Genomic DNA, 27,368 nt, shown 5'->3' with positions numbered 1-27,368 from the left:
AAACAAGTCTTCTGATAAAACAGTTCTCGACTGATGTGGAGGTTAGGTTTAAAGACAGAAGAAAACTAGTCATTTCCAGTTCCCTCAGGTGCAGTCCTGCAGCATTGACATGCCTGACGCAGTTGTAACAGATTGTCTTATTTATGTGTTCATTTTAATAGCAGAATATGCATCTGTTGCGAATGCATTTGTTAATTAACACCCACACACGATGTGCACTTGAACCAACCACTGTGTTTTTTCATGAACACAGTCAACTGTCGGAGGAGGAGTTCGACGTTCGACGTCGAAAGACACAATAAAACAAGTGGATTTTATGCATATGTGACAGTAACATAGTGGCTGATTTGAATTTCCAGACATCCCTCCTGCAGGCCAGTACGCACGGGATAAACCCCAACCTCTGTGCAAGGTCTCCACCTCCCCCTCCCCTCCTGACGTCATGCACCGAGTGGAGGCTATTGCACGAAAAGAGCTGCTCGCAGCCGCACTTCTGTGAATATCTGTGTGCTCAGAGCCAGGACTGTGGAGAGTGAGCGAGCGAGAGAGCGAGCGAGCGAGGGAGAGAGAGAGAGAGAGAGAGAGAGAGAGAGAGAGAGAGAGAGAGAGGAGTGGTGGAGGGAATACGGTTCGATTTGGATACAACTGGAAAACTACCAAGCGCGCACAGCACGCACCGAGCGGAAGGCACATCGACGGTGCGTAGCCAACATTTCACCTACTCCCCTGTCCCCGGCGATCGGATCCAGGCGAGAATGGAGCTCCCTGCCGCCGGAGAGCACGTCTTTGCGGTAGAGGGCATCGAAAAGAAGCGCATCCGCAAGGTAACAGAGAGGGAGCACGTTTGCAAACGCGCTTCGGACGTCGTAATATTGGCGTTTGACATGAGCCTCACCAACATTTTTTTCCTTCTTCTCCACCATCACAGGGCAAGATAGAGTACCTGGTCAAGTGGCGAGGCTGGTCTCCCAAGTAAGTCAGAATGTAACGTTTCCAGACATTGAGCGGGCGCAGATAAAAGATGCATGAATTTGCCACTAAATCAAATATTGTTACTTCAAAATGCCATTCATCAAGGGCGTGCGCGCGCACACTGTGTGTGTGTGTGTGTGTGTGTGTGTGTGTGTGTGTGTGTGTGTGTGTGTGTGTGTGTGTGTGTGTGTAAACTGGGAGAGCGCGCTCGGTATATGTGTTTCAGTGTATCCACGGATGCCTTCACTAATTTATGCGAGGGAAGGGGGTAGGCACAGCCATGTAATCCCGTTTTAATTATTTCTGCTCTGCCAGCGAATTTACGAGACAGTGGTGCTAAAATGGCCGACTGTATGTTACTACTGGAGGAGCGATTGGAGAGCATATAGGCGACAGGCAATGTTTGTTTGACAGTTTTTGCTCTGCCCTCATGGTTGATTTGCTGCAGCGGGAATGTGCCTGAGAATTGTTATATACGCTCTAAATTTTGAAGTAAAAAACAAAAATCAGCAAAAACACGTCCTTGGGCATTAAACTGGAGGTCTGTCTCACCTGTCCACTCTGCACAGTTACAGTGAAAATGTGGGAATGTGTGTGCGCGCGTGCGTGCTTGAGTGTGTTTGCGAGGCCTGTGCGTCAGTTAGAAAAAGGAAGTGTGCACGTGATGGCTCTGACAGTTGTTTGCTCCTCACCGCAGATACAACACATGGGAGCCAGAGGAAAACATCCTTGACCCGCGTCTCCTCGTCGCGTTTCAACACAGGTGAGAGAGAGATATGGACTTCGGACGAGGCCGCGCAGCCTCCAGTTCAGCCGTGGCCATATATGGGCATGGGAGGAGGGGCGCTCCAGTGACTATCACTGATCCATCCCCCTGCCCACAGGACTGTCTCCTGGGGAAAAGGCTGGGGATGTGGTAGTGAGAATTCCTAAATCACGCTAATGGAACGATTGGAAACGCATGAATTTGTGCAATAAGACGTAAATTGTATGAAATGATTATCGTATTACGTGAGTTTGCGTCAGGAACCAGAGTCTGGTATGCGTGCCCTGACCCAGTTCCACAAAAGGCGCTGAAGATGCCCCCTTTTCCCCCCAAGAAGATGCATGACAGAGCAGTGAGAACAGAAAAGCGATGCCTTCCATGCGGATCAAACTACAAATATTTGTTTATGTTCATATGTTTTGTAGCAGTTAATCTGCTTTGCAGCTGTAAGGCCTTAGCAGGACAGGTGCTGAATTAGACAGCATGTTTGTTGTGGTTTCATGTGAGGAGGCCAAGCTGCTGCCTGATGGGATTCTCATCAGGAGCAGTATCAGGCCCAGCTGTGCTTTACTGTATCAGGCTGATTTCATACAGTGTTTTCCAGTCAAGAGGAAACCGCTCAGCAACACTAGCCCATCACATGCGACAACCACCTTTATTTTATTGTGGAAACAGATTATCTCACCTTGGATGCATAAATTGTTGACCTGCTTTCAATCTTGGGTCAAGAGTAGGCATAATAGAGGCCTGCAAAATAATCAGAAACACATAAATGTCAGGCTCCAGGTTTTAGATGCTAATGAATACAAATGCTGCTGTCATTTTCGCCCTGTGGCACGTGCACAACCACATCTCGTCTGGGCTGCTGGACCCACGAGGCCCGCGAGATGCACTCTCTCTGCAGGCCAGCAGGCCGCTCGTGGGACTCGGTAAAGACATGATGGCTGGGGAAAGGAATTCGCATTTCTGAAAAGGCTAATTGACACGCAGTGCTCTCCAGCGTTTCCAGTGTACCGCTCTCATATTCCCCCCACAGCCTCCCTGCCTGGCTGTGTGTGTGTGTGTGTGTGTGTGCCTGGCTCTGTGCTGATGGTCATGGAGTGCTGCCTCTGTGCCGTGTGTGTGGATTCCTCTCTGCTCCCAGAGGATGGGGGAGGGGATCCAACAAGGGAGGCTGTAATTGCCAAATCTTCTGTGAATAGGGGTCACCCCATTGGATGCTGTTTGAAATCGCACACATTATAGCATTAAAATGTAGACTGTTTATAGTGGCGATTTTCTGGCAGCTATGATAGTTTGAACATCTGTAGCCCACAATAGGCTGGGTTTTACGCATGCCCAGTGACGCTGGCCTTCACCCACTGCTGGTTATTTATGAGCCAATGATGAGTCAAGGTTTATATCAGGGAGCAATACGTCACAGAGAGCCCAGTGCTTAGTCTCGTCTCTCCAACTACAATAACAGGTTTCCCTTTCACCGCCTTCAATAAAATCTGCTCCAAGAGATGTTTGTTATTTCTCTGATATTTATTGCTCCACATTTTCAGAGTTTAGCCATTGCCATGCAGACAGCATGGTGGTTTGCATGTTTTCAACTGCAGCACACATCCCAGAAGTGCTCCACAATGTTGTATTTCTCCCATATAGTCCCTACCTCATGACCCTAATTAGAGACTGAATGTAAGAAGAGGAAGGACGCGCTGAAGGAGGGAGGATGTTTGAAAGACAGGGAGAGATTCTCCCTGCTGTAGCCTTAATTGAATTTCTCCAGGATAATGAGAATATGGAATGGGCCGATTACCATGGAGAGCTATGCAAATAAGGACCACAATGCTTTGCAGCAGGTCATATGCGGGCATTCATTAGCCCTTCAAATCAAAATTCCACTTTTGACCTTGAATAGATGTAAGAAAACTAATCTAAAAATGTCAAACCTGTCGTTTTCTATGTGATGTAAATAGATTTTTAATGGAGAAAGGTGAAACACTGTCTGTCAGATGAGATGTTGTCTATAGTAGGTAAATATGGTGCAAGAAAATGTAATTATCTTCTGTTTTCACAGAGAGAGGCAGGAGCAGCTGATGGGATATCGTAAACGGGGGCCGAAACCAAAACATCTTTTACTGCAGGTAATTATCATCTTCATCACTGATGAATCATAATAGTCTCTGTGGAAATGTCCTGCTTGTCCTGAGCCTTTCTGCAAGTTCCACTCTGCGAGAGGCCATAAGGGGAAGGGTCCTGTCAGGTGTTTTTGAGCGACTGTCATTGTGGTCGGGGGTTATTTATAGATGTCTTTGAAAGAGAGGATGGGGTTCTACAGCTGGATTTCTCCCCACACTCATCATGAAACTGGATTTGTTGCCTGAGGTCACGTAAGCGCTGCTTGAGTGCACTCGTTTTATCTGCATGTTCATTATTTCTTTATGCTAAATAGCTTTATATGCAAAACAGTGTCTTGCTTCGTTTTTCTTGTTTTCCTAGGGTCTTTTTGCACCAAGTGAGTGTGTAGTGTTTGAATGTTTTCTTTCATTTCCCTGTTTGCAAATGTTTCTCAAGACAAAAATAGATGGCTGAAAGTAGCACTCTAGTCGTGCTTTGGCTATCTTAGCTCAGGCCTTCACAGGACTGTATTCTGAGCCAAATGTGATTATATATTTTGAGAGACTCTGAGCTGATTGCTATGCAGTGTCACTCCTTAAGAGGCATACCACTCTGCCAGAGTCACACGTGGCCAGCGATCAGGGATAAAGCGTGACATGTCTGGTGGCACTTCTCTGACCTAAGGTCACAGCCAAAGCGTCTTGAGCGTTCCGCTGCACTGCCCCTCTGACGGCCCGAGGGGTCAGCCTGTCCAGGAGGAGGGGGAGGGCACAAGATGGTGGGAGGGAGGATGTAAGATGGGCACTGATTGGATAGTTTATTTTGATTTCTGAGGCTTTAGTTTTATCTGCATTTTAGCATACAGGTTTGCACATTTTAGCTGTAGCATGTTTGTTTCCAACCTCGCAACAGTCAGTTTCATCATTATTCTCCACCTTTGAAAACGTACGTATAACGGCACCAGTCTGAGAAAATAACCCTGGTGATGTCATAGTGATGTCACTGGGTTATCTCATCTTGGGCTTGCATGGAGACTGCAAATGTATTTCATAAAACCTTGATGAACCTTGATATATTAACCAAGGTTATAGTACATGGAGTTTAAAGGGCATTGGGATTTGCCAGATAGGGAGGGAAAACAAAGTGATGTGGGTAGTTGCATTATGGGAAATGTAAGACCATGTCTTTATAGAGCTTGGATATATTCTAGACTGAAAATCAGGATATCTGAGTGATGTGTGAGCAATACTAAATCTCTGGATTACTCCTTTAAGGCTTTCCACCATTTTAGCCTCATTTTTACTTATATTAAAGAAGCTAAAAGTGATCCCAGAATGACAAACCTTTTCTACGAGACATCTTTATTTGGCTTATTGTGTTCTTGAGTTGACAGCTAGATTTTGATGAAAACGTGTTAAACTTGGTGTCTTGTCTCTTTGTTCAAGGTACCATCATTTGCCAGGAGGTCCAGTATTCCTGCAGGTTTCGAGGAACCGTCTCAGGATGCAGAGGGTAGCCTCAAGTCTGATCCCGTCCAGATCCAGCGCCCCCAGGCTCAACAGTACCAGCTGAACAGCAAGAAGCACCATCAGTACCAGCCCAGCAGCCAGGAGGTGCCTGCTGACCAGCTAGCCAACGGCAAGAAGAAGTTCATCTACCAGCTCAACAGCAAGAAGCACCACCACTATGAGCCTGACCCGAATATGTATGATGCACAGGCTTCAAGGCTCAAAGAGGTGGTGAATGTTCAGGAAGCGGCCAGTAAACCAGCCAATCCTGGCTGGAACTTACCGCTGGCCCTGCAGCAGAAATGGGTTCGTGACAAAGACACAGGCTGCTTGAGCAAAGTCAAAGAGCTGGCAGTGGAGGTGAGGAAACCAGCTGTTAAAGAGGCGGAAAGCGAACATGCCCTTAAACCCAACCCTAAAGACGCAACCCTGCCTAGTGCTATTAGCAGCAAAATGAAGATAATCAAGAACAAAAACAAGAATGGACGCATTGTTATTGTCATGAGCAAATATATGGACAGCAACAAGGTTCATGGAGCAAAGGGTACAAAACATGGGGAATCATCGAGCGAAGAGAAAGCCCAAAACACCAAACCATCAGAGAACAATCCAGCACACACAGCCAAAATGTTGGAGTACCCAGAAAACGGTATCCCCAAAGAGATCTGTAATGGCAGCTCCCCCCCTGCTGCAGAGCATCCCATTAAGTGTTCCCAGAAGGACAGACATTTCTCCAAACCTTCACCGAGCACAGCAGAGGAATACAACACAGAAGTGGCTCGTGGTCAGGCTGATTTACCGGACGATTTACCCCTTCAGCTGACCGCTAGCTCACCCATGACGTCGTGGGCTGCTGACACCAACATCCCGACCCCTACGTCCGTCGACCAGATCAGGATCCCTTCTTATCCCAACGACCGCAAGCGGAAGCTATCAGATCCCGCAGAAGACCGGAGTGTTTCTAAAGCCTACCTGACTTCTAGAAGCTTCAGTGTCCCCAGCACGGTGGTCACGCCGCCTCAGGACAAACCTATGGACCTCCACTGTAGTGGTCCACGCCACAGCAGCACATGCACATATGAGGTTATGGATTCTGGCAGCCAAGAGGAGCCGATGGACCTCAGCTGCCCAAAGACTAAGAAGCAGGTGGAGCAGGAAGTACAGCCGGAGCCTGAGCCTGCTGTCAAAAACATACCTCCTGTGATAGAAAACACACAGAAATCTACAGAGAAATCTAAAGAGGCGGCTGTTAAAAAAATCTCGCCTTTCATGGGAAATATCATAATCACTGACATCACAACAAACAGTCTCACCGTCACCTTCAAGGAATACGTTTCTTTCTAAGAAACTTTGTAAAATGGGACTACCAGTGACCGATTGGATGATCCTGTTAATATGTGCATATGTAAAAACATCAGAATTTTGTATATGTGGAAATTTATAATTTATCATTCAAATTCAATATGTTTCTTATAATGTTTTATACTGTAACTCCTCTGTGACGTCGTAGCCAAGAAAGTGCCCTCGAGGATTTGAGCGAATGCATTCAGGTGGATGTATTCCACTAAAAAAAAAAAAAAAAAAAAAAAAATCTGTTTATTTGTTATATGGAGCTTAATGGAATACTTTTGCTGTTGTTTCATACTTGTACCAAACTTATAACCTGAGATGTATGAAGGTTTATACATATTTTGTATGAATAATATCACTTATTTTGGTCCTGATAGAGGGTAGAGAGGAAGTCGTTGAGTATATGGTGATCGAAGATCAAATTGAAAGCACTTAATTACATTTTCATATGCTGGTTTGTGTCATTAGTCGTGGAGAAACAGCTGTTCTCTGTAAGTCTTATTTCACAGATTTTTACTCCAGACAGGTGCCCTCAGAATGAACTGGCATATTTTGTTACAGTTGTGTCAGTGTAAACACATGGTGGGATGCACTCGGCTGTGTCAACAACCTTTTAAGAATGTCTTTTCTTTTGCCAGGTTTTTGTCTTGCTGTTGAGATAGCTGCCAGTGACTATATGCCGTCGCAACTCCCCATCTATATTGCACATTTTACCTTTAACAAACACTTTCTCAAAGGTCAGTTACCATTAAGAAAATGGTCTGATTAATCAAAAGTGTGACTTCCCATTAAGACGACGTATTGATTCTCACCATAATTAAGTTGTGATTTACGACCTTATTGTTGACCTCATGTCTTGCTGGAGTTACTTTAAAAATACCTATGCTTGTCCTGTTAGGGGTTTCCTAATGTCACACAGATTAGCGATATTCATCTCATTTTGCTCTTGAAGCTCATTATAATGATCGGACACAACACACTTTACTGCTATTTCCTTTAGAAAAAGCTACCAGGGTCATTTATGAGTATCTTACACAGATGAAATGTGAGTTGTGAGACTGGCTTTGTATACTGTTACATGCGATCCAATGAGTGCAAGCTGTGTTGATTATGCTGCTGAAAATTTGTACGTCAAAGCTGTTGGATGTAACCTACATTTGAGTCTAAATTGCCTTCCATGCACATTTAATGCAAAACCAGTGAGAATGCTAAAATGCTATAATAATAATAATGAAAATGAAGAGCGCATATTTATTGATGTTTAATTTGTTCTCCAGAAACATGACAAGATGTTATCTGCATCAGAAGCTGCAAGTGATTTGTCCTTTTTGAAAGATGCTTTGAGTCTGTTTGCTCCTTTTTTGTTCTCTTTCTTTGGCTTTGTTTTATTCTGTCTTTCTTGCACTTGGTTCAAAGTCAAAATGATTGTTATAAAGTATCTTCTACCAGGAGTTGGTTGACTTATAGCTGTTGGCACAGCTTATTGGATGATATGTTTCACAATAAAGAAAGAGAAATGACCTCTGATATGTTGTCGCGTTGATAACTGGGCATGTTGATGTATCAAATGTGCTTTGTCTCTATTTTCTGAGCAAACTCTCCTCTGTTTTTCTAGTGTTCCAGTGAAAGATGTTTGTATCATCGTTCATGTCCTGCAGTTGTTCTGAAGCCTGTCTGCTCATACGTAGAAAGAATGGAACATTAAACACTAGAAACACTAACTTGGTTGTGAACCATGAATAGAAAAACAGATCATGTTGCATAATCACAAACGATCCTGCACAAAGGGCCCTCTGTACTGCATGACTGCACCGGCCACTTGTATTATTAAAACTTTACCCGTGCATTATTTTTCTATTGTAGCTTGAACCCAAGCAGGAATGTAAACACACAACATAACTGGAGGAGGGCAAGGGAAGGCTATTATGTAATTCTCAGATTCCATTCAGAAGAAAGGCTTCATGGATGGTAAGTATTTGGCCACCACACGCCTTACAAGTGTGTGCAGTCCAGCACATTGTGGGAGGGAAGGGCGTCAATTATGTTCCATTTAAATATGTGTCTGCAATAGGCTCCGTGGCATTTCCAGAACATTGGGTAAGTTGTTATAAACTGCTTTGTTTTCTCTCGTGAAAGGCGTGTGTCACCATGACACAGCAGTTCTCCTACATTATTATCATACAGTAAAACTTAGATAGGCAAGTTCAGACCGACAAAGACACAGATACACATGCAAAGCTTCAGACACACACTTTAAATCCTGATCTGCCGTGACACTGCCAAATGTTGTGTGGGCCTCTGTCAGTCTTTAGGAGGATCATTAAGAGGCCTGTGGTTGCAGCACGGATCTGGAAACTTGTGCTGTTATACTGGAATCTCAGGCTGGTAGAAAGATTGACTCTTGAATGTTCTGAATGCTAGAAAGGCTCAGGAATGTGTAAGTGCGTGTGTGTGGTGTCTTCTTTAGTTATGGGAGTTGCCTATCAAAGCATGCTGATAGGACAGAAACCTTTAAGAGGAAAAAACAAGGAAGAAGGAAGTTTAAATGCTGATGCACAGGCTGCTTTGGGGACAGTAAATTATATAAATAACCGACGCTGTTCAGTCTAGTTAAATCAGATGGATTGAGGTTAAAGGATGTCATAGTTTTCTGGCCCTTGGGTTGTTTTTTGTTTTTGTTTTTTGTTTCTGAAGTGAATTAATAAACCTCCTCTGTCAACTCCCATGTGATCTGGATTTTGTTGTCGTTTCTCTTAGAAATTGTCTCTGCTGGGCCTCTTGCTTAGAAGCGCGTCAGATCAACTAACACCAAAGGAAATTTTTTTCAGGTCTTAAAGGCCAACGACGGGTGGAGCACTAAAGGCAGCACCACCCCGGTGCCTTAACAGATCTGCAGTCTGTGTGGATCTCATGCATCAGGCAACGATTTCACAAGAATGACCTCATCGTCTGCTTTTGACTCTCAACGCACAAACTCATTTTCACACATACAAACGGACGTTTTCTCTCTGGTCCTTCTCTGGGATCTGGTGTTGGAAATGGTCGAGCAGATTAACGTGCTGAAGTGGGACAAATAAGACGTCTTTTACTTCAGATTCAAATATGACAGTGGCACATTATAAGCGGAATAAATCGATTAATTAACGAAAAATAAGGCATGGCATTGTTGTCTGAGCTGTGTGAGCTACTTCAGTCTAATAAGGGCAAAAATTTGACAACCAATCGATGAATCCAGACAGGCCCATAGGGGCCCATAGGGGCCTGTCTGAAGCTGCCAACCAAAGACACGCATGACATGGCCCGTTGTCTCATATGCGAAACTCGGCTCATATCACTTGATGTGACTGAGCAGGCACTGCACGCATGTCTCTCTCTCTATATGAAGGCTGCATCTCTATAGGCCTTTCGTGGCTTTGCACCAACTATGCGAGTCAGCCATGCGCCAGCAGGAAACTGAAACATCGTTGAGCAGGGGGCGGAGGGGGACATATTTATAGACCAAGTGTGATGTTTCACATTCCCCCTTTATCATCGTGCCCACCAGCAGCCTGCACAGTGTCGGTTTCATCTCCGCACACAGTGCAGCCTCACAGCACCGTGTCAGCAGCGGGATCGTTTGGCTAATTTAAAGCCCTGTGTGTGACCCGGCGCAGGCCTGTTGCTCAGAAAATGAAATAGCTCTCAATAAATAGACATTTTAAAATAAAACATACAAAGAGCTTCCTTTAATTGCAGCATTGCTTTGCTGATTTTGTTTTCAAATGCATGAAGCAATAGAGCAATACCCTCTTTGTTGTGTATCCAGAAAAGAGCTGCTAAGCACGAATAGATTTAACCTGAAAACCCAAAATAGTTCATGCGTGAGAAAGAGAGCTGTGGTTGTGGTGGGGGTCCATCAAGGATGCTTTCTATTTCAAAGCATGCGCTCACATACAGTACATGGCAGAGCGTGCAGGTCGGAGCCGCACAGCTTGAGCTTTTTCTGTCTGAGCCACCTTCAGCAGAAAATGTCGCCCGGTAAGTAGGACAGTGAACAGCGAGCTGTGTGCAGCAGTTGCCCAGAAACCAGGCAGTCAGTAATGTTCTCACAGAGCCAGCACTGTTTATTCATGTGCGGCTGTCGCCATTGCGGCTCCTGCACACTCGCTTTTCATCGACTCGCGGCCAAATATGGAGAGAAGCGCAGCGGTCGGCGCGGGGCTGCCGCCTCTCAGCGCCGCACCAGCCGCCTCCCTCTCCGCACGCAAAACGCGCAGGCTCTGGCCATTACAGTACCGACAGGAAATGTCGGTCCACAGGCTATGACTATCAAAATGGTGGTTCATATTTCGACGGCAGCCACAACGCATCTTTTGTCCGCGGCGCGCCCGCCTTTGTCTGCTCCACTGCGGGGAAAATTTAAACAGACAGATAGCAGCAGATCTATGATCCAGCGGGCGGTGTTTTAACACTGCTGCACCTCTGCACCGGACGGGCTGCCTCCCTGCCTGTGCTGCGATTTCACTTCACACATCTGCAGGAAACGAGCCCACATCCGATTAACCTGACAGATTATTCAGAACAATTAAAAATCCTCGATGTTCGCTTTCCTGAATGCCATTTAAGGTGAATATTAGGTCAGGATAGCATGGTTTGTGCAACAGATCTGCAGGAAAAATGGAGAGAAGTGCATTTATGGGCAAATATTTATGAATAAAACTGAGAATTTGCTGTAAATTCGTGTCAGATAGCTGGGATTATTTCCGTTTCAGCATCCTTTTAGCCGTGAAAGCTTCAACATCTCTTAAAATCACCTCAGGAGAGGCCAAATCATTTGTTGCCGGTCAGTAGAAGTTTCAGGCAGCAGACAGTTCAGTCACAGCATGAACAAACACTGATGATGCTGTGACTTCAGACCTGCCTTTTACCTGTAGTGAATACAGCCTAACAGGCCTGAGCAGGCTGCATCTCAGTGCTGTTTGTGCGCATTTTAAACAAACTGGAAGAGAGGAAGAGTTCAAATCTGAGAGTGAAAAAATAATAATTTCCAGTTCTGTGCCCAGCTGCATTGTGTTTAGAGCTTTTTTTTTGTTTGTTTTTAAATAAATAAATTGTCAGCATGTGTTTGACCTTCCGTTCAGCTCATTTCAGTGGGTGGTGTGGATGAGCTGGAGGCTTTGGCGAGTAGAGAGACCGCAAAATTAACACACGCTGATGTTTCTCCATTCTTTCAGTTTATTTTCAGTTACCATTTAAAATGAATCGCTGATGAAGGCAGAAAACTGCACCTGAGGCCTACAGAAAATGAAGTAACAGCTCCTCACTTCGCTCCTTTCCCTCACCTGTTTGTTATTAATTTGTGTGATTAATATTCCAAGTGAATGTCATCATCACCAGCACAGCAGCTGTTCAATATATTTTCAGTATAATATAATATAATATAATATAATATAATATAATATAATATAATATAATATAATATAATATAATATAATATTCATTCGAATATAAAGCCTGAGTGGGCAATAATAATAATAATAATAATAATAATAATAATAATAATCTACTAACTTCAAAAATACAAAGATTTTATGTTCAGTTAAATAAGTCCTCCGTTTTATTTCTAAGTATCAGACAGTGATAATAAAATAAATAAATTGATGATGATAATAATAATAATAATAATAATAATAATAATAATAATAATAATAATAATAATAATAATAATAATAATGGTTGTAAACTCTGTTAATAATATCCCTACAGTTGTGGGTTAAAAATAAATAAATAAATAAATTACCTTAGGAACAGCAGGCCCTTATGGCCATACTGATACAAGAGGGAATTAAATTAAATCTTTATTGCCTGTAGATGCACAAAATATTCTTCCATTGAGTTTGTTCTCAATTTTTGCTGATTATTTTTTACATAAACCAGAGGCAGTTCGACAGGTTTAAACATTTAATTTCAATTTCACCAAACTTCAGCTTTTGTAGGTAAGTCAGACTCTGCTCTGCTGGGTGAAATCCACTCAGCCAAATACAGTTCACCTTGAATAAAATCATTCAGGCCCCAGAATAAAATCTGTCATTACTGGCTTTGATATGATGCTTGTTTCTTGAATTATGAAGTCGATATTAAAACAATTGTTTGGGGTCACATTTGTCATTTTGTTCGTCTTGTAAAAATCTTTTACATGACAGTTGTCGTTAATAATGAGTCTAAATAAACGGACGTACCTTTACTGTTTCAGGTGCAATAGATTGAATTCTGTAACAACAATTAAATAACCTCTGGAATGATCCTGAGAGGACGACTTCAAACATATATCTGTCTTCATGTGTATTTTTCTGCTCCCCATTCTTCTAACACCGCAATCTTTGTGCGCTACACACTGAATAATGTGCGCAGACTGTGAGGGATTGTGCGCTGACACCGCGTGCGTAAAATGTAAATGCGCAAAAGTCCAGTTACGCGTGGTATGGATTTACACCGGCCCTTTTCTTTTGATTTGCAGCACCGTGATCCTGAAACACCCGACACTGTAAATGGAGCTGTGTTGTCGCAGCTTGTATTAAACAAAAAAATAAATAAATAAATAAAAATCAACCATAAACCTATAAACTTATCAAAATCAAAGTGTGTCTGAGGGGAAAGGGGAAAGTTATACTTCAGGTAGCCAAGGACAGATTTTTGACCATTTATGCTTACATTTGCTCCAGTTTTTACACAGCGGTTTCTGCTTGTGAGTGTATTACTTTGAATTTAATTGTTGAATTATTCATGATTGTATGTATGTAGAAAATATTTACATGTGTTTTATGTAAATGGGCTGCGCGTGAGGACGAAGCCTTTTATTAAACCAGCCATCCTCTTCTCTCATTGGCTTAATTTCTCTCCTTTTTTTAATGCTTGTGAAATTAAACTTTTTTCTTTTTTTTTCTTTTTTTTTGGACTCTACGGACCCCCCTCGGGGACCTCAGGGGGGGTCCGTGGATCCGCTCCGGGAGCCTCTGGCTCCGCTTGCCCCACCGTGCCAGACATTCCTGTGCAGCAGCCAGAGCAGCGGGGCTCCTCCCCTCCACTCAGAAACCCGGAGCACGTAGCAACAACTGAGCCAATGTGCTCTACCGCGATCCGTCCTACCGACCGCGGTGCCTGGCAACAGAAAAAGACGTGATGACGTCCACTCCAGATTGCGTATTATGGGATGTGCGGAATTAAACAACCCGAAGAGGACACGGGGAAGCCAAAAATAATAAAAGAGACAGAAATAAACGAGGTGCATGGTGAATCATGGAGCTCTCGGCTGTTGGTGAGAGCGTCTTCGCAGCCGAGTCCATCATTAAACGGCGAATCAGACGGGTATTTGCTGCCTTTTTTCACCCGCAGGCTGTGTCTCCACACCTATTACGCAACCATTTGTTTGTGCTGCGCCGACAGGCAATCCTTTGATAACCTGAATCTGTTACGGATCTGTTTTGCAGGGTCGCTGGGAATATCTCGTGAAATGGAAGGGCTGGTCTCAGAAGTGAGTATAATAGCCGAGGCTGTGAAGGACAGCGCTCCATCCTGGCCGCTCGTACAACTGCACCACCTCAGACTGTCGTTATTCAGCTCCTGGATGTTTTTTTTTATTATTGTCATATCTGCTCTGTGTGCCCTAGCGCACTTTATTGTATGTCTGGTGGTTTGTGTGCAGCAGACAAGGCTTGTAAATGTCTGAGCTGCAGCCAGCTGGGACGTATTAAAGTCCACAGTAGCTTTTTGCAATGGCTGGGTTCACCATGCGTCACTGGGTGTCCGCTACGTAGTCTGTAATTGCAGCGCACGCAGCGAGATTGCTTTTGATAAAAGTGTTTCAGCGGGCCCGCGTGCGCTTTGACATGTCGTCTGCCACGATGTGGTGACAAACGCCTCTTTTTCTTGTTGTGATCAAGGTACAGCACTTGGGAGCCGGAGGAAAACATTCTGGATGCACGTCTCTTCGCTGCCTTCGAGGAGAGGTGAGGGTTTGACAGCGCAGCAGTAGGCCGCTCCGCAGAACCGAGATGGCACCGCGCGTTCTGCGCTACAAAAAACGTCCAGAAAAATGAGGCTTGCTGTGTGGATTTGAATGTTTAAATCGTGTTTTCCGTATAGGAAGTGGTAACAAGTGTCAGTGGAGCGAGGTGATTCTGTTTCCACCTCGAACACTACTAAGTGTGATGTCATTTTCCCCATCGCGAACAGGACATGTGCTTTATTCTGACACATTTGTCATTTTAATCGAACTAATTTCTAACAAAAACTTAAGTAAAAAAGTGGGGAAATCTGACTCCATTTGACAGAGATTGTTCATTTCTGGGGAAAAAAACGATCTCCCGATTAAATTGTACACTAAATTAAGAAAATGTGAAAATATATCAACTTTTTATTGATATGTGTTGTGATGAATCTTTTCACGATTTTCATTCATCAGGGAGCGCGAACGGGAGCTGTTCGGGCCGAAAAAGAGGGGACCCAAGCCCGAGACATTTCTCTTGAAGGTGAGTGAATCTTTTGATTTCTCTGATTTTCGTTGCATCTTGTCGCCTTTCTCGGCGGCACAAGTGATGAATCATTTCCATGTCATGACAGCTACGCACTTATTAATTTCGGATCTGCTGAGTGTGATTCGGACTTCCGGCAAATTAGTAAAATGATTGCAACCCAAAAGAATATCTTTCATTTACCTCATGGTTTTCATGACGTTAAGTTGGCTACAGTGTTTATACATTTTAAGCATCGTTTATATATTATATGTATCTGACACACATTCCTTAAAAAACAAGACAGCTTGAGGAAGAGGCCCTCAGTGTAACCAAACAGATCTCCAGCTGCTTGTCTTAAACCTTTAAATTTCCTCAGGAGGCTTCATATTTCCATCTCTGGGAAACCTCCTCTCACGAACGTTATTTGCTCTGTCCTCAGGCCAAAGCCAAAGCCAAAGAAAAGACTTATGAATTTAGAGGAGAGGCTCCCAGAGGGATCCAGGTTTCCTATCCCATCCCGGAGCCTGTCATAACACCGAGGGCCCGGGAGGGTTTACGCACGGTGGTTCCCACAATCTTCCCACCGAGCGCGGTCAACAGAGGAGAAAGTGTCTATGTCCGACCACCGGAGCCCGCGAGGAGGCCCAGACCGACTCCGCCAGCTGGTCTGACAATCCAAGAATCCATCCGGCTCCCCAAAAAGAGAGGCCGCAAACCGAAGCTGCATTTACATTATGATAAAGATGACGGAGGCCGCTCAGCAGAGCCGGACGCCAAGCGGAGCAGGCTGCTGGGGGAGCCGATGTCACACGGTTTGTCCAAAATGCCCCGACGCTTGCATCATCACGGGGAGATGTCAGACCACAACCTCATCCAGCTGACCAAGAGGTTTCAGGAGGAGACCACGATAACGCCCAAGTCCTGCAGCGAGCAGAGACGCGTGGGGGGCGCAAGGTTGTCCCACAGCTGCGCATTCAATCCAGATGTGCGCAGGACTAGTTGTGCGAGCGGGGTGTCTGCTCCACAGCCCAGGAAGCTGAAGCACTCTGCAGAAGCACGGAGACACCAGATGAAGGAATGCTGTCTGCCCCGGGAGCAGCCGGCTGGCATCCCCACACAGGCCGAGGCCATCCACGATTCTTCCGCGGGGCCAGCCTCGTCCTGGACCCCCTGTTTCACCAACGTGGACACTGTGACCGTGACGGACGTCACCATGAACTTCCTGACAGTGACCGTGAGAGAGAGCAGCACGGACAAAGGCTTTTTCAGAGGGAAAAGATGAGTATGTGCTTTGGATGGAGGTCAGAGGAGGCTATTATACGCTTATATATATAAAGAAAATGTTTAACAAGCTACTAACATGCCTACTGTAATACTATATTTTTTCTATGTAACTTTTAAACGTGTACATACAAATATTTAATACGCTGCTGGGAAAATTAAAAATGAACGTGACATTGCGAGTTTAAGAGGTGTTTTGTAGCGCTCAGTATCACTGCTGTCATCTTGTTAAGATCCGTATCCACAAAGACTGCTTTTATCATTTCTTTTTACCAGAAACTGTTCAACAACTTTATCAAGAACAAGCTAAGATTTGTGAAATAATCCTACAATATTAACTCGGCTGTGACAGTGTTCTCCAATAAAACGAGCTTCTAAAGTGACCAATTTTACAAATTTACAGTCGTGTCTTTCACCGTTTTAATCAGAAAGAGTCAGACGAGCAATACAGTTCTTAACGGAAGGTTACAATATGTCATTTTCACCTCAAACTAGGCGGCAGGATAAACGAAATAATCAATCCCGCGTAGAGTTAGAGGTATTTGATTCATGAAAATACAACTCCAACTTCCACATCTTTACTTCACACAGTATTGAAGTCTTAAAACTTTAAAGCCCTGATCTAAAAATGCTTGATTGGACGGTTGAATAGAGTATTTTTATAAAGGCTTTCCGGTTGTTTTGTGCAGGGGTCACCACCCAAAATTGGTTGAAAATTCCTGCTGATATGTTTTTTCTTTGTATTGATTATTCTAACAACGACTGGGGGAACAGAACGGAACACATACGACTGAACAAAATATTCTCATGTTTGTTTATATAAAAAATTAGGAGTTATTTTTTCTGCTGACCCCACAGGTTCAACTAAAGCAAGGAGGGCCTGATCTCACATACATCTGCTTTAATTTGATTTTCTTTCCTTTTATTGGCCGTAGCTGTTAAAAAGCCGTGGAGCGTGTCTCGTGAGAAAGAAAATTACGAATTAAAACTCAAAAACATGTTCTTGTTTCATCATCATCTTTATCATCACACTGCAGACTTCAAAGGGCGGGTGAGGCCTTAAAGCTGACTGCCGGTCTGTAGGAGTGAGCTGGTTTTGACAGATTTCATTTAAAGACTGTGAATTGTTTTACTTTATAGCATCAGTGAGCCGTTTGTGTGCTGACAGAAGCCTGCAGTGAGGCGCAGACTGTGACCCCGCGTCGAGCTGACTGAGCGGAGGTTTGAAATTTGAAGCGTCATTTTTAAAGTGCGGCTTTTCTTCAGGATCTCGTGGAGGCCTTGATTTTTCCCCCATCAGAGACAGCGTTTTCTGACCGCACGCAATTTGCACCAGCTCGGTCCATGACAGGCCTACAGTGAAGCATCCAGGCTGCACTGCGCCAATAAGAGGCCACTTCTTCCAGGCACAAAGCCTCCATTCATTTTGACATTGCTTTGTCTCTCCGGGACACATGACCCACTCCGACCATCCGCTGCTCCTGCGAGGGAACTCCGTCTGCTCTCTGCCTCAAAATTATAAATGAAGACGACTCAGACTGTAATGCCAAAGCTGTGTGTAGACTTTGTTGTTTCATGGGAGAAAAATAATGTGTTTTTAAGTCAACTCATGTTGGATAAGCGCACTGCAGCAATGCCTCTTTGCCGGATCTGAACGCGTCACCGCAGCTGTATTCATCCCCACATGTTTTCTGAAAATGCGCATAGTGCTGACAGATGTGATTAGATTCCAAACTTGAAAATTTAGTGACCTGAGCAGCAAAGGATTTTCCTGCAGCTGAGAAGACATCTGGCCAAATTCTCCACACGAGTGTAATTTACCCCACGACATACAGATCGAAGGCCCTTTGATGTGACGCTGCCCGAGGCCCCGTCGAAGCTGAACCCTGGGAGAAGCTGCAGCTCGGCCCGCCTGGTTACGGTCCGCGGAGTTTTACCTCCACAAGATGTCGCCACCAGCAAGACCTTGAAACGCTGCCAAATTATTTCGGCACAAAGGAGCCCTGCAGGTTGAAATGAAGCGAAGCTACTCGTCCCCAGTGGATTAATCAGCGGTGAAAGCTGGCTCCAGTTTGTGGAACCGCAGCATCCTCCCGCTGTCGGTGCGTTTAGACCACGTTTAGTCCTCCAGATGTGCGGGGATGGTGCGCTGCGCCATCCCACCGCTAGATGAAGCTCGAGCACACAAACCCACAAGTCTCTATACTTTTTTCCTCCCTCCATTTCCCTCTCTCTCTCTCTCTCTCTCTCTCTCTCTCTCTCTCTCTCTCTCTCTCTCTCTCTCTCTCTCTACTTTTTTTTTTTCTTCAGTTGGCCTACTTTTGAAATTGGCTTTAGTGAACTGCTCTTAAAGCAGAAATCAAAACTCTGACTCATGATTTATTTGCTTTTGGAATTTTAATATTTCTACTCAACTGTTGTATTTCAGATTTGCTCTTGTACTGTAGACAAGAATACAAATGTAGGCCGTAAAATGCAAAGGTATAGCCTCACCGAGACTCTGTGTAAAGTGAAATAATAAAGTCCCTCAGAAGTGAATGAATTATTGTGCAGAAAAGCGCTCTGATGTTAACAGATGGCCAAACTGATTGTCTCTTTGGAGAGCAAAGACAAAGGACCTGCTGAAGCCGGCAGTCCCCAACAACTGGATCAGTCTTAATTTGTGTGTGTGTGTGTGTGTGTGTGTGTGTGTGTGTGTGTGTGTGTGTGTGTGTGTGTGTGTGTGTGTGTGTGTGTGTGTGTGTGTGTGTGTGTGAGAGAGAGAGAGAGAGAGAGAGAGAGAGCGCAGCCAGAGAAGTTGGATCATCAGCAGAGCGCCTGCACTCTCCACAGCTCACAGACAGACTCCAGTCATGCCACACCGTCCGCTTCTGTCTGCATTTCCATCCTTTTGTGGTTGAGATGTTGCCAAATGTGATTATTTTCATGTACATGCTGAGTCTTCAGTTGCGGCACTGCGCAGCTGATCTGTGCAACTGGTCTGGAAGGTGAGGCGACTTTCTGATTTCTGCAAGATTACTCCATTTTAAAGGGGGGGGGGGGGGGGTAAATAAACTGATGGAATGCAAACTGGTTATTTAAAATGCAAAGTTTCTGATGGCTTTAGGAATGTAATCACTATTGCTTTATCGAGTTTAAAAGCCATTAATAAGAACAACTTTTGGCTTTGGATTTGGGAAAACCGCAGACGATCTGTGCCAAAATCAACACTTACAAAAAGCTTTACTGACCAATTAAGATTTATAACTGCTTATTGTATTAATTATTATTTTCAGTCAGATACATGTGAGAATTCGAAAAGATTTTTTTTAACATGCATTATTACCAAATAGAAAGGATAAACTCCAACCAGTGGGGTCTTGCACAGCATGCCGCCTAAAATTTCTTCTGATCGGTGGCTTGTAGCTGATCTATAAAGCATCATCAGTAAATGATTTATTAACCATAGATAACGCCATTGGTAACAATAGCTGTCATTTGTATTAGTAATTAATTGTAATTCCTCCGGTTTGGATCCAGCGGTTTTGCAGCTGGTGTGGACTCCAGGATCGTACTCCAGGTGCGGCTGCGCTGTACAGAGGGCTCGGTCAGGTGGATATACCCGGGCCAGGCTCTCCGGGTGGTGCTGGAGCCCAACCTGTCTTCCGCCCGGCGCACCACTGTCTGCATCAAACCGTCTCCCTCTTTCCGCGGAGCCAGCGTGTTCATTGAACGGGCCGGAGAGCTGGAGCTGCTGGTGACGGAGGGCGGGCGGCCCCAGCAGCAGGTGTTCTGTTTCCGGGCGGATGGTCCGCACAGGCCCGCCATCTACCTCCAGTCCAGCCCGCAGAGCGATGGAGCCTGGAGCAGACGCACGATGGGCTTCAGATATGAGCTGCTGGCCAACAGGAGTGCTGCACCCAACCTGGGCCACAGCGGGATTCAAAGTGAGTACATTCTCCGTAATTTGTATTCATATCAGTCCTATATAGATGCCTTTTTATACCCGGTACCACTCTGGTAAGGCAATATAACTGTAAATTGTAATAAGGCCCAATAATAAATAATTTACTAAAGCTTTACACAGATATAAGACCAATTAATAAGATCAGTTTTTAGGTTGCCAGGTTGTGAGAGATCCTTTTAGTGATGGGACCATTTGACCTTATAGAAAGGAGGTTCACTAAAATCTATTTATTAACAACTTACGAAACATCAGTGAAATGAATTTTTCCCAAACTGGGAACCCCAAAATTTGTTGTCATTAATGGGTTACAACTTCTTCACAAAGAATTAATGCCTGCTAATAAACCATTAGTTACAACTTGTAAGTGAGTTAAATAGTGCCTTTTTAGAAAGGTCCTCTAATTTTGTTTCAGGAGGATCAGTCTAAAATAGATGCATAAACACGTTTTGTATAAAGGGTGTAGGATGAGTTAGATAGGAATAGCATTTTCAGTTGCTAACAAATCATTAACTAAAGCAATTGAGATGCAAGACCACTCATCTAAGAATGGTTGCAGAGGATCATGACCAAAATCCATTCAGGAATTCAACAATTTATGCAGCGTTTGTCAGTGGATTATCAACACACCTAGCTGCCTTATTAGCAAAAAGAAATGCTAAACATTTTACTGTTAATTAATGGCTTGTAACTGACCCATAAAACATTAGGGCATCCTAATAAGCTACTAGTTACAACTTATGAATCCATTATAAAGGGTGCCTCACTGGAAAGTGGAGCCAAAAATTCAAACTCAATTTAAAGATATTTTTGAGGGAGCAACTAGTCCTAATTTGTAGGAAAAAATTGTGGCTGTTTAATTACAGATCCCAATCATTCTGCCTGGAGCATGCAGCTGCTGGTCAGTTTTGTGTTTTGTCCGGTTGTCTGGTTTCCATCGGGGGACAAAGCAGCAGAGACAGAGCAGACCACAGGGCGACTGGGGGGCACCGGGCCAAGCGGTCTGAATTGAGATGGCAAATACTTTGCAGATTCCGCAAATGCCTTTTCATTGTGCATGTCTGTTTATTAGCATTTATCCATGTGTGCGGGCCTGTCCCAGTGCGGTGATGTCATTCTGTGTCCATAATAGACAGCTGCTGGTTTATCTTTTCTGCATTGCCAGTCTAGTACAAGTGTTTGACTCCTGCCGTCTCCTGCGTTGGCACAGGGTCATTTAATTAGGTAAACACAATAGGAGTCAAACACAGGGTCAAGACCAGTGAGAGTTTTTTGATGTGGCGGCAGAGCCTTAAAGGAGCAACATTCCTCCATCTAGCCCCTGGTTTCTTCACTCTTTGATGAATGGAGCTGGAATGTGTGTCAGATTTTCGGTCGGAGTGGTAGGGAGGAGACAACCATCTATTAATCAACGTCAGTCATTGAGCTTTGGGCTGTGCATGGTTTGAGAGGGTGATTATGACTGACAGAAAAACGTGGGAACTGATACCTGACAAAATGATTTCATGCAGCTTTACTTAAATCATCTTAAATGTCCCCATGCTACATGGGGAAAAACTACCTCCTCATTGTCTGTACTGATTTTGTACCCACAGCTTCATGCCGACCCTGCGATGATACAGAACTCCTCATGGCCATCTGCAACAGTGACTTTGGTGGGTACAAAATAATTTTACTCTACAACCATCAAGATCTATTGCTTAGCATGAAATTTAAACACACTGATAGAGCACCATTGAATTGTGTACTATTACTCAGGTAAGATTTTGAATCCAGGTTACAAACTGTTATTATGCTCAGTGTGTGCCCAGAAAGTGTCAGCTCTGGACCTGCACTTCAGAGCAGAAATAAGTCCACATGGGCTAAATGGCCCAAAGAGAAACTTATAATTCACTCTGGTTCTTCACTGATTTTTCATTTGAATGTGTGCAGTGTGTAGACATGGTTCTGCTCTTTGTTCTTTCAGTGGTCCGAGGCTCCATCAAGAACGTCTCTCATGACACTGCTCGTCAGACATCGCTGGTGGAGGTATCAGCATTGAGGGTGTACTGGCAGCGCAGTGGGGTCTTTGAGCAACAAGCAGCCACCTCCGGTTCATCTCGGCCTGTCTCATCTTGGCGTGGACACATCCGAACACTCCTGCGGTGCCAGGTGAAGCCTGGGGACGGAGACTTTCTCTTCACTGGGTCAGAACACTTTGGGGAAGCTTGGTTAGGGTGTGCCCCGCGATATAAAGACTTCCTGTCTGTCTACCAGACGGCCTGGGCGGCACGTCGGAATTCCTGTGACTTCCCTTTAGACTGAGGAAGTGTGTTGTTTTAGCACTACTGAGCCCTGCCAGCCACTATCCACAGGCATCCTCACCCCTGTTCTGGCACTGTGGGATCCCTGTCATGTTATCATGTGGCAGCAAGGTGGCATCCAGCGTCACCAGCAGGGACAAAACTGTTGAACTGCTGGTGAAAAGGCATATTTAGAGGAGCAGAACAGGCGCAAACAGCAGGGCCTCTGCGCTGGGGCTCAGAGAAGGCCAGCCTTTGTCTCTCTCCCATCACTGCCCTCAGTCCTGGGAGACTAAGAAGGGGTTGGGTTGCTGCTCTCTCTTTGTGTTTCTCTCAGCATCAACCGTCGTTCACTTTGCTGCCTCTGTGTGACGACTGGCCTCTGAACTGAGGTGGGGGGGGGACTGAAGTTTGTCTTTGTGAATAGGCTTGCACACATGTGGTGGTTTATATCCTGATTCATCAGTGCTCGTGTTTCATGCCCTCTATTTATATGTGTTGTCCTCCACAGATGACCTTTGCATTAAATGTTGCTGCGTCAGGATTATTGTACTTGCAATGTAAAATAAATCCTCTGCAGACTTCACTGCTGTGATCATCTACAAGTCTACAATTCACATTGTGCTTGTTTCAGCAACACAATAAATACAAAATAAAATTTTACGATGAATTTGCATTTTTTAATTTTTTTTTAATTCTAATGGACGGTTCATTTATCCGTGTGTGATGAAGTGTTTAGAAGTGAACAGAGCTCATGAGCAGTGCATAAAAATCTAAATTTCATGAGGTCCTCGGGTTAATAAGACTGCTCTGGCGCCTTGGTGCTCTTTTTGATAGCTGGTTTTGTAAAGGCTTAAATGAACTTACACCCCCATTTCCCATCATGTGCTGCATAATCTCTGCTTTTGGAGGCGAATGGGATTTAGAGCTGAAGTGTCCTACAAGCTTATTTTGTCCCTTTTCCTTCTGCGCCCCATCTTTTCCCCTGTTATCAGATTCTTATGATAATAGGATAGCCCTACCATAAAATGAAATACAAAATCTCCCTCGATGGCCAAAGCTCTGAGCAGACTGAATTTGACGTTTCTTTTGAGCAGTGTGGCCCCTGCATCACAGCTCGAGAGGACAAATGGACAGATGTGAGGCCCCAAAGCCTGTGGATCCTCCCCCTCGGCCCCTCCCAGCAGAAGGGAACAATTAATTGACTTTTAAAGCAACTGCTTTCTTAGCCTATTCCACACTTCTCCTTGGCTGAGCAGGGCTCACAAATTGGTGTGTTGAACTTTTTATGAGGACTAAATAGCTGCCAATGAAAGTGTAAATGACTGTGTGGTGAATGGAGCCCACACAATGGCCCTGCAGTGACAAGGCCTCTGGCAGACATAATGACCATTGTCACGGCTGCTCTCATCTAGAAACCATCAGGGCTCATGAATCTGAGAAGCCAGAGGAGGTTTGATCCCGGCCTTTCGTGTATTTCTGCTCTATTTTGTTGTTATTTTTTACGTTTCTGTCTCTTGATTCTCTTTCAGTTTCAGTTAAATTTAACTTAAAACAAGCACCATATACTGGTCATGCAAGATATCTCAACTAATAAAAACATACTTCTTGACTTTTTTGGTGTAGTTTTTATACATTTTATGCCTTCATGCATTTTAAATTATAGATAAGAAAAAAATTTCTGCCCCGAAAAGCTTTGGATTTATTTAAAACATGACAACATTCTCTGTGTGTACAAGGGGGCGTCTTTGTATGGAGGACATGGTTAAAGGTTGCAAGAAGAGATTGTTTTGATAAATGTTCAAATCAAACTTTCCACAAACTTTTTTCATCCAACAGAAGCCCAGTTTGAAGTCTCCCCCCTCAGTATTGTCCCAGGGGGAGGCCACCATGTCAAATTTCCAAGCAAAATATAGCCTCTCTGCAGGCTTTTGAGACCACACAATTCTCATCTCTGGGAATTCCAGCAGGCTCTAAGGGGGAATGAGTCCAGGAGGGCCCGGCCTGGAGCTGCGGCGTGGTGCACCGGCAGGAGTCCACCCAGACTGGGGGGTAATTGGTTTATCCCACCGCCTGGCCTGCTTTCCCATGTGGGCCACTGCTGCGGGGAGGCCCAGGGGTACAATATGGAAACAGCGTGATACCCTCCAGTGCCGAGCAGGCATTCACTGCTCCGGCTATAGAGAGCAGGCTCAGGGTACCAGGAACACAAAGCTGAGGCAGAGATGTCTCTTGGCTTTGAAAAGGTTGCCATTTGGTCTCCTTTTAACAGTGGGCAGCATGTGTGGCTGGAAATCTGAAGTAATTGAATTTTAGCTCAAGCTTTTTTTTTTATATAAATGCTCGTCTCAATTCAAAAGGTAATGAGTTGGAGAGTTTTACTGAAGTTCTACATATAATTGTCATCACTCATGCACCTGTCATGCATCTGGCTGAAAACTTGATTTTCCCATTGTGCTTAAATAAAACACAGAGTCAAAGAATTGCAATGACAACACCAGAATTTAGTATTTCTCCAAACTTGAGGCATAAGTTTACTCAGTTTGTTTATCGTCTACAACTCAGTTTAACTTCAACTTTGCATAAGTGTGACAGGACCAGTATCATATTAACACTGTAAGCTAGACATAATGTTACACTGTTCAGTCTTAGAAACTTTGGTTTATAATCAACAAACTCCAACGTGTGTGCTTAGAGACTCAAGTTAACACAGCCAAAAAAACAAACAAAAAACCCCCAAAACAAATATAAGAATGTAAAAAAAGTCCAATTTTATTGTATAGCAAAGAAAGTACAACTGTACACAAACATCTCAGTGGACTGTAAATGATAAAACAATCTCATGATTTAACCCCTTTCTCTTCATTTCAGAATGAGTCGAACCTTCCTGTCTCCCAGCAGGAGTCTGCAAAAACAGGAAAAACACTTTTACGCTTTTTTATTTATTTCATTTCAGTCAGCAATGAATCTTTATTATCAGTACATTCAGTTTCTTTAAAGTACAAAGTGTACAGGTTGTGTTGCACCTACCGAACCAGAGCAGCTGCTATTAGGCCTCCTGCGATGGGTCCCACCCAGTAGACCCAGTGATAAGTCCAGTAGTTGCTCACTACGGCTGGACCGAAGGCCCTGGCTGGGTTCATACAGGTGCCAGATATACCTCCACTGATAAAACAAACAGGCAAGAGATATTCACACGAGTTTCCTATTACTATTATTATTCCTACGATATCTACTACATTCCTGTTTGAGATATAGCTATAAAATGCTAATGAGATGTGATATTTTAACATCTTTCTCTTGGACAAACCTGTAAATACCACATGAAAAAACACATTTTACCTGAACTGATCCCTCATTCTTGTCCTCACTCACCCGGCCAGGATGTTGGCGATAACAGTGCAGCCCACCATGAAAGGCACCAGGGGGCTTCTGGTCTTGCTGTTGAAAGCCCCCAGCAGCACTACCATTGTGATCAGGCAGGTCATGGCTACCTCTCCAAACAGAGCGCCTCCTATTTCTCCGTCTGGCTGCAGCAGATCAAACGCAGCTCCGTGGGCTTTGGCGTAGCTCTCTCTCGAGGTCATCGCCTGTTAGCATTAATTCAAATATAATTCAGCTCTTCGTACAAAGAAGAGACAATAGATATTTTCATGGCACGGAAATGAGAAAGGTTCACCTTTGCCATAGCAGCTCCAAGCACCCCTCCAGTCAACTGACATGCAAGGTATGGGACCACCATATTCAGCTCTATCCCTCCACAGAGATAGATGGCCAGAGTGAATGGGGGGTTGAAATGTGACCCACTGGAGCAGCAATAACAGGAAGAAAACATCTTTTTTTTAGCCAAGTGATATAAAGATTATAAATTTGGGACATTATTTATAGAACATAAGATGAAATAGTTTAACACAAATGTAATAAATAAGGGCATAAAGTTAATCAGGGCTCATTTATTCAAATGGCTTCTCTTCTAAATATACCTAACTAGCACACATGAGTAATGTTACCTGGAAAAATGAGCTCCATTCTGTCAGATTTTTTAAACAATTAACAATTGTTTTTAAATCCTGTTTCTGATTTAAAAAATAAACTTTAACCCAAGCCTTTACCCTAACAATTGAATTAGAGCACTGAAGGTTAACCTCACCTGATCTCCGCCATGCAAGCCACCATGGCAGCCACCATCAGGCCGTGCACCACAGCTGGCTGAATCCTCCCTCCCTCATTCTCAATGGCCGACACACACCCGATAAACACAAAAAATGTAGTTCCCACCAGCTCACCCAGACAGGGCTGAAACAACCTCTCAAATCTGTTAGGACGTCTGGCCGGAGGCGTCTTGGCCTCTGAGGACATGAGAGACGTCCCGACTTCACCCATCTCCATCTTCTCCTCCACCATGACTCTTCAGTGAGGTCTGGCTGTGCGAGCTGAAGACGTGACCCTGAGTGTGCAGCCCTCAAGTATGTCTGCTAATCACAAGGACTTTGGTGTGTAAAGATAGAGTCTGGTAGAGCTGCCCCACTGACCTGTCATAGACCCACTGACCCTTTTCTTAATAACCCGAGACAGTTTGTTCATCACCGTCCTTCTCTTGACAAAAGTGCACTTGGAAAGGTAAATATTTCATGCATTTGCTGACACGTTGGTGGACTGTGCCGTGTACTG

The 27,368-nt window shown here is 44.3% G+C and overlaps 4 protein-coding genes across 4 annotated transcripts; 3 read left to right on the top strand and 1 right to left on the bottom strand.

Annotated features, from left to right (window-relative positions):
* Positions 1-326: 326 nt before the first annotated feature.
* On the top strand, positions 327-8,243 carry cbx4 (chromobox homolog 4 (Pc class homolog, Drosophila)). The gene is made up of 5 exons (XM_070980872.1): positions 327-824; positions 929-972; positions 1,670-1,735; positions 3,801-3,867; positions 5,287-8,243. The coding sequence occupies exons 1-5, from the start codon at positions 756-758 to the stop codon at positions 6,691-6,693; spliced, it is 1,653 nt and encodes a 550-aa protein (XP_070836973.1). The 5' UTR covers positions 327-755; the 3' UTR covers positions 6,694-8,243.
* A 5,556-nt stretch (positions 8,244-13,799) lies between these two features.
* cbx8a (chromobox homolog 8a (Pc class homolog, Drosophila)) lies at positions 13,800-16,646 on the top strand. Its single transcript, XM_070980873.1, has 5 exons — positions 13,800-14,043; positions 14,166-14,209; positions 14,619-14,684; positions 15,140-15,206; positions 15,631-16,646. Exons 1-5 carry the CDS (start codon positions 13,975-13,977, stop codon positions 16,471-16,473), a joined length of 1,089 nt encoding a protein of 362 aa, XP_070836974.1. The 5' UTR covers positions 13,800-13,974; the 3' UTR covers positions 16,474-16,646.
* A 2,669-nt stretch (positions 16,647-19,315) lies between these two features.
* On the top strand, positions 19,316-23,249 carry LOC139343312 (meteorin-like protein). The gene is made up of 4 exons (XM_070980874.1): positions 19,316-19,459; positions 19,992-20,398; positions 22,011-22,070; positions 22,382-23,249. The coding sequence occupies exons 1-4, from the start codon at positions 19,374-19,376 to the stop codon at positions 22,717-22,719; spliced, it is 891 nt and encodes a 296-aa protein (XP_070836975.1). The 5' UTR covers positions 19,316-19,373; the 3' UTR covers positions 22,720-23,249.
* Positions 23,250-25,559: 2,310 nt separating this feature from the next.
* Positions 25,560-27,101, bottom strand: aqp8b (aquaporin 8b). The gene is made up of 5 exons (XM_070981476.1): positions 26,848-27,101; positions 26,377-26,503; positions 26,073-26,287; positions 25,728-25,862; positions 25,560-25,602 (listed from the first exon to the last, which is right to left on the bottom strand). The coding sequence occupies exons 1-5, from the start codon at positions 27,099-27,101 to the stop codon at positions 25,560-25,562; spliced, it is 774 nt and encodes a 257-aa protein (XP_070837577.1).
* Positions 27,102-27,368: the final 267 nt, after the last annotated feature.

The sequence above is a fragment of the Chaetodon trifascialis genome, chromosome 15 (genome assembly GCF_039877785.1).
Source record: "Chaetodon trifascialis isolate fChaTrf1 chromosome 15, fChaTrf1.hap1, whole genome shotgun sequence".
In the NCBI taxonomy this organism is placed as follows: Eukaryota; Metazoa; Chordata; class Actinopteri; order Chaetodontiformes; family Chaetodontidae; genus Chaetodon; species Chaetodon trifascialis.
Note: the sequence above shows the minus strand (reverse complement) of the source record. Positions and strands in the feature narration are given on the sequence as shown.

What these genes read in the sequence shown, in the direction of transcription:
- cbx4 (XM_070980872.1), top strand. Translation starts at nt 756, where the DNA reads ATGGAGCTCCCTGCCGCCGGAGAGCACGTCTTTGCGGTAGAGGGCATC. An exon ending in AAAAGAAGCGCATCCGCAAG is followed by an intron (nt 825 to 928) that starts GTAACAGAGAGG and finishes CCACCATCACAG; the next exon opens with GGCAAGATAGAGTACCTGGT. An exon ending in CAAAACATCTTTTACTGCAG is followed by an intron (nt 3,868 to 5,286) that starts GTAATTATCATC and finishes TCTTTGTTCAAG; the next exon opens with GTACCATCATTTGCCAGGAG.
- cbx8a (XM_070980873.1), top strand. Translation starts at nt 13,975, where the DNA reads ATGGAGCTCTCGGCTGTTGGTGAGAGCGTCTTCGCAGCCGAGTCCATC. An exon ending in TTAAACGGCGAATCAGACGG is followed by an intron (nt 14,044 to 14,165) that starts GTATTTGCTGCC and finishes TCTGTTTTGCAG; the next exon opens with GGTCGCTGGGAATATCTCGT. An exon ending in CCGAGACATTTCTCTTGAAG is followed by an intron (nt 15,207 to 15,630) that starts GTGAGTGAATCT and finishes CTCTGTCCTCAG; the next exon opens with GCCAAAGCCAAAGCCAAAGA.
- LOC139343312 (XM_070980874.1), top strand. Translation starts at nt 19,374, where the DNA reads ATGTTGCCAAATGTGATTATTTTCATGTACATGCTGAGTCTTCAGTTG. An exon ending in CTGTGCAACTGGTCTGGAAG is followed by an intron (nt 19,460 to 19,991) that starts GTGAGGCGACTT and finishes GTTTGGATCCAG; the next exon opens with CGGTTTTGCAGCTGGTGTGG. An exon ending in GGGCCACAGCGGGATTCAAA is followed by an intron (nt 20,399 to 22,010) that starts GTGAGTACATTC and finishes TTGTACCCACAG; the next exon opens with CTTCATGCCGACCCTGCGAT.
- aqp8b (XM_070981476.1), bottom strand. Translation starts at nt 27,101, where the DNA reads ATGGTGGAGGAGAAGATGGAGATGGGTGAAGTCGGGACGTCTCTCATG. An exon ending in TTGGAGCTGCTATGGCAAAG is followed by an intron (nt 26,288 to 26,376) that starts GTGAACCTTTCT and finishes TAATGCTAACAG; the next exon opens with GCGATGACCTCGAGAGAGAG. An exon ending in ATAGCAGCTGCTCTGGTTCG is followed by an intron (nt 25,603 to 25,727) that starts GTAGGTGCAACA and finishes CTGTTTTTGCAG; the next exon opens with ACTCCTGCTGGGAGACAGGA.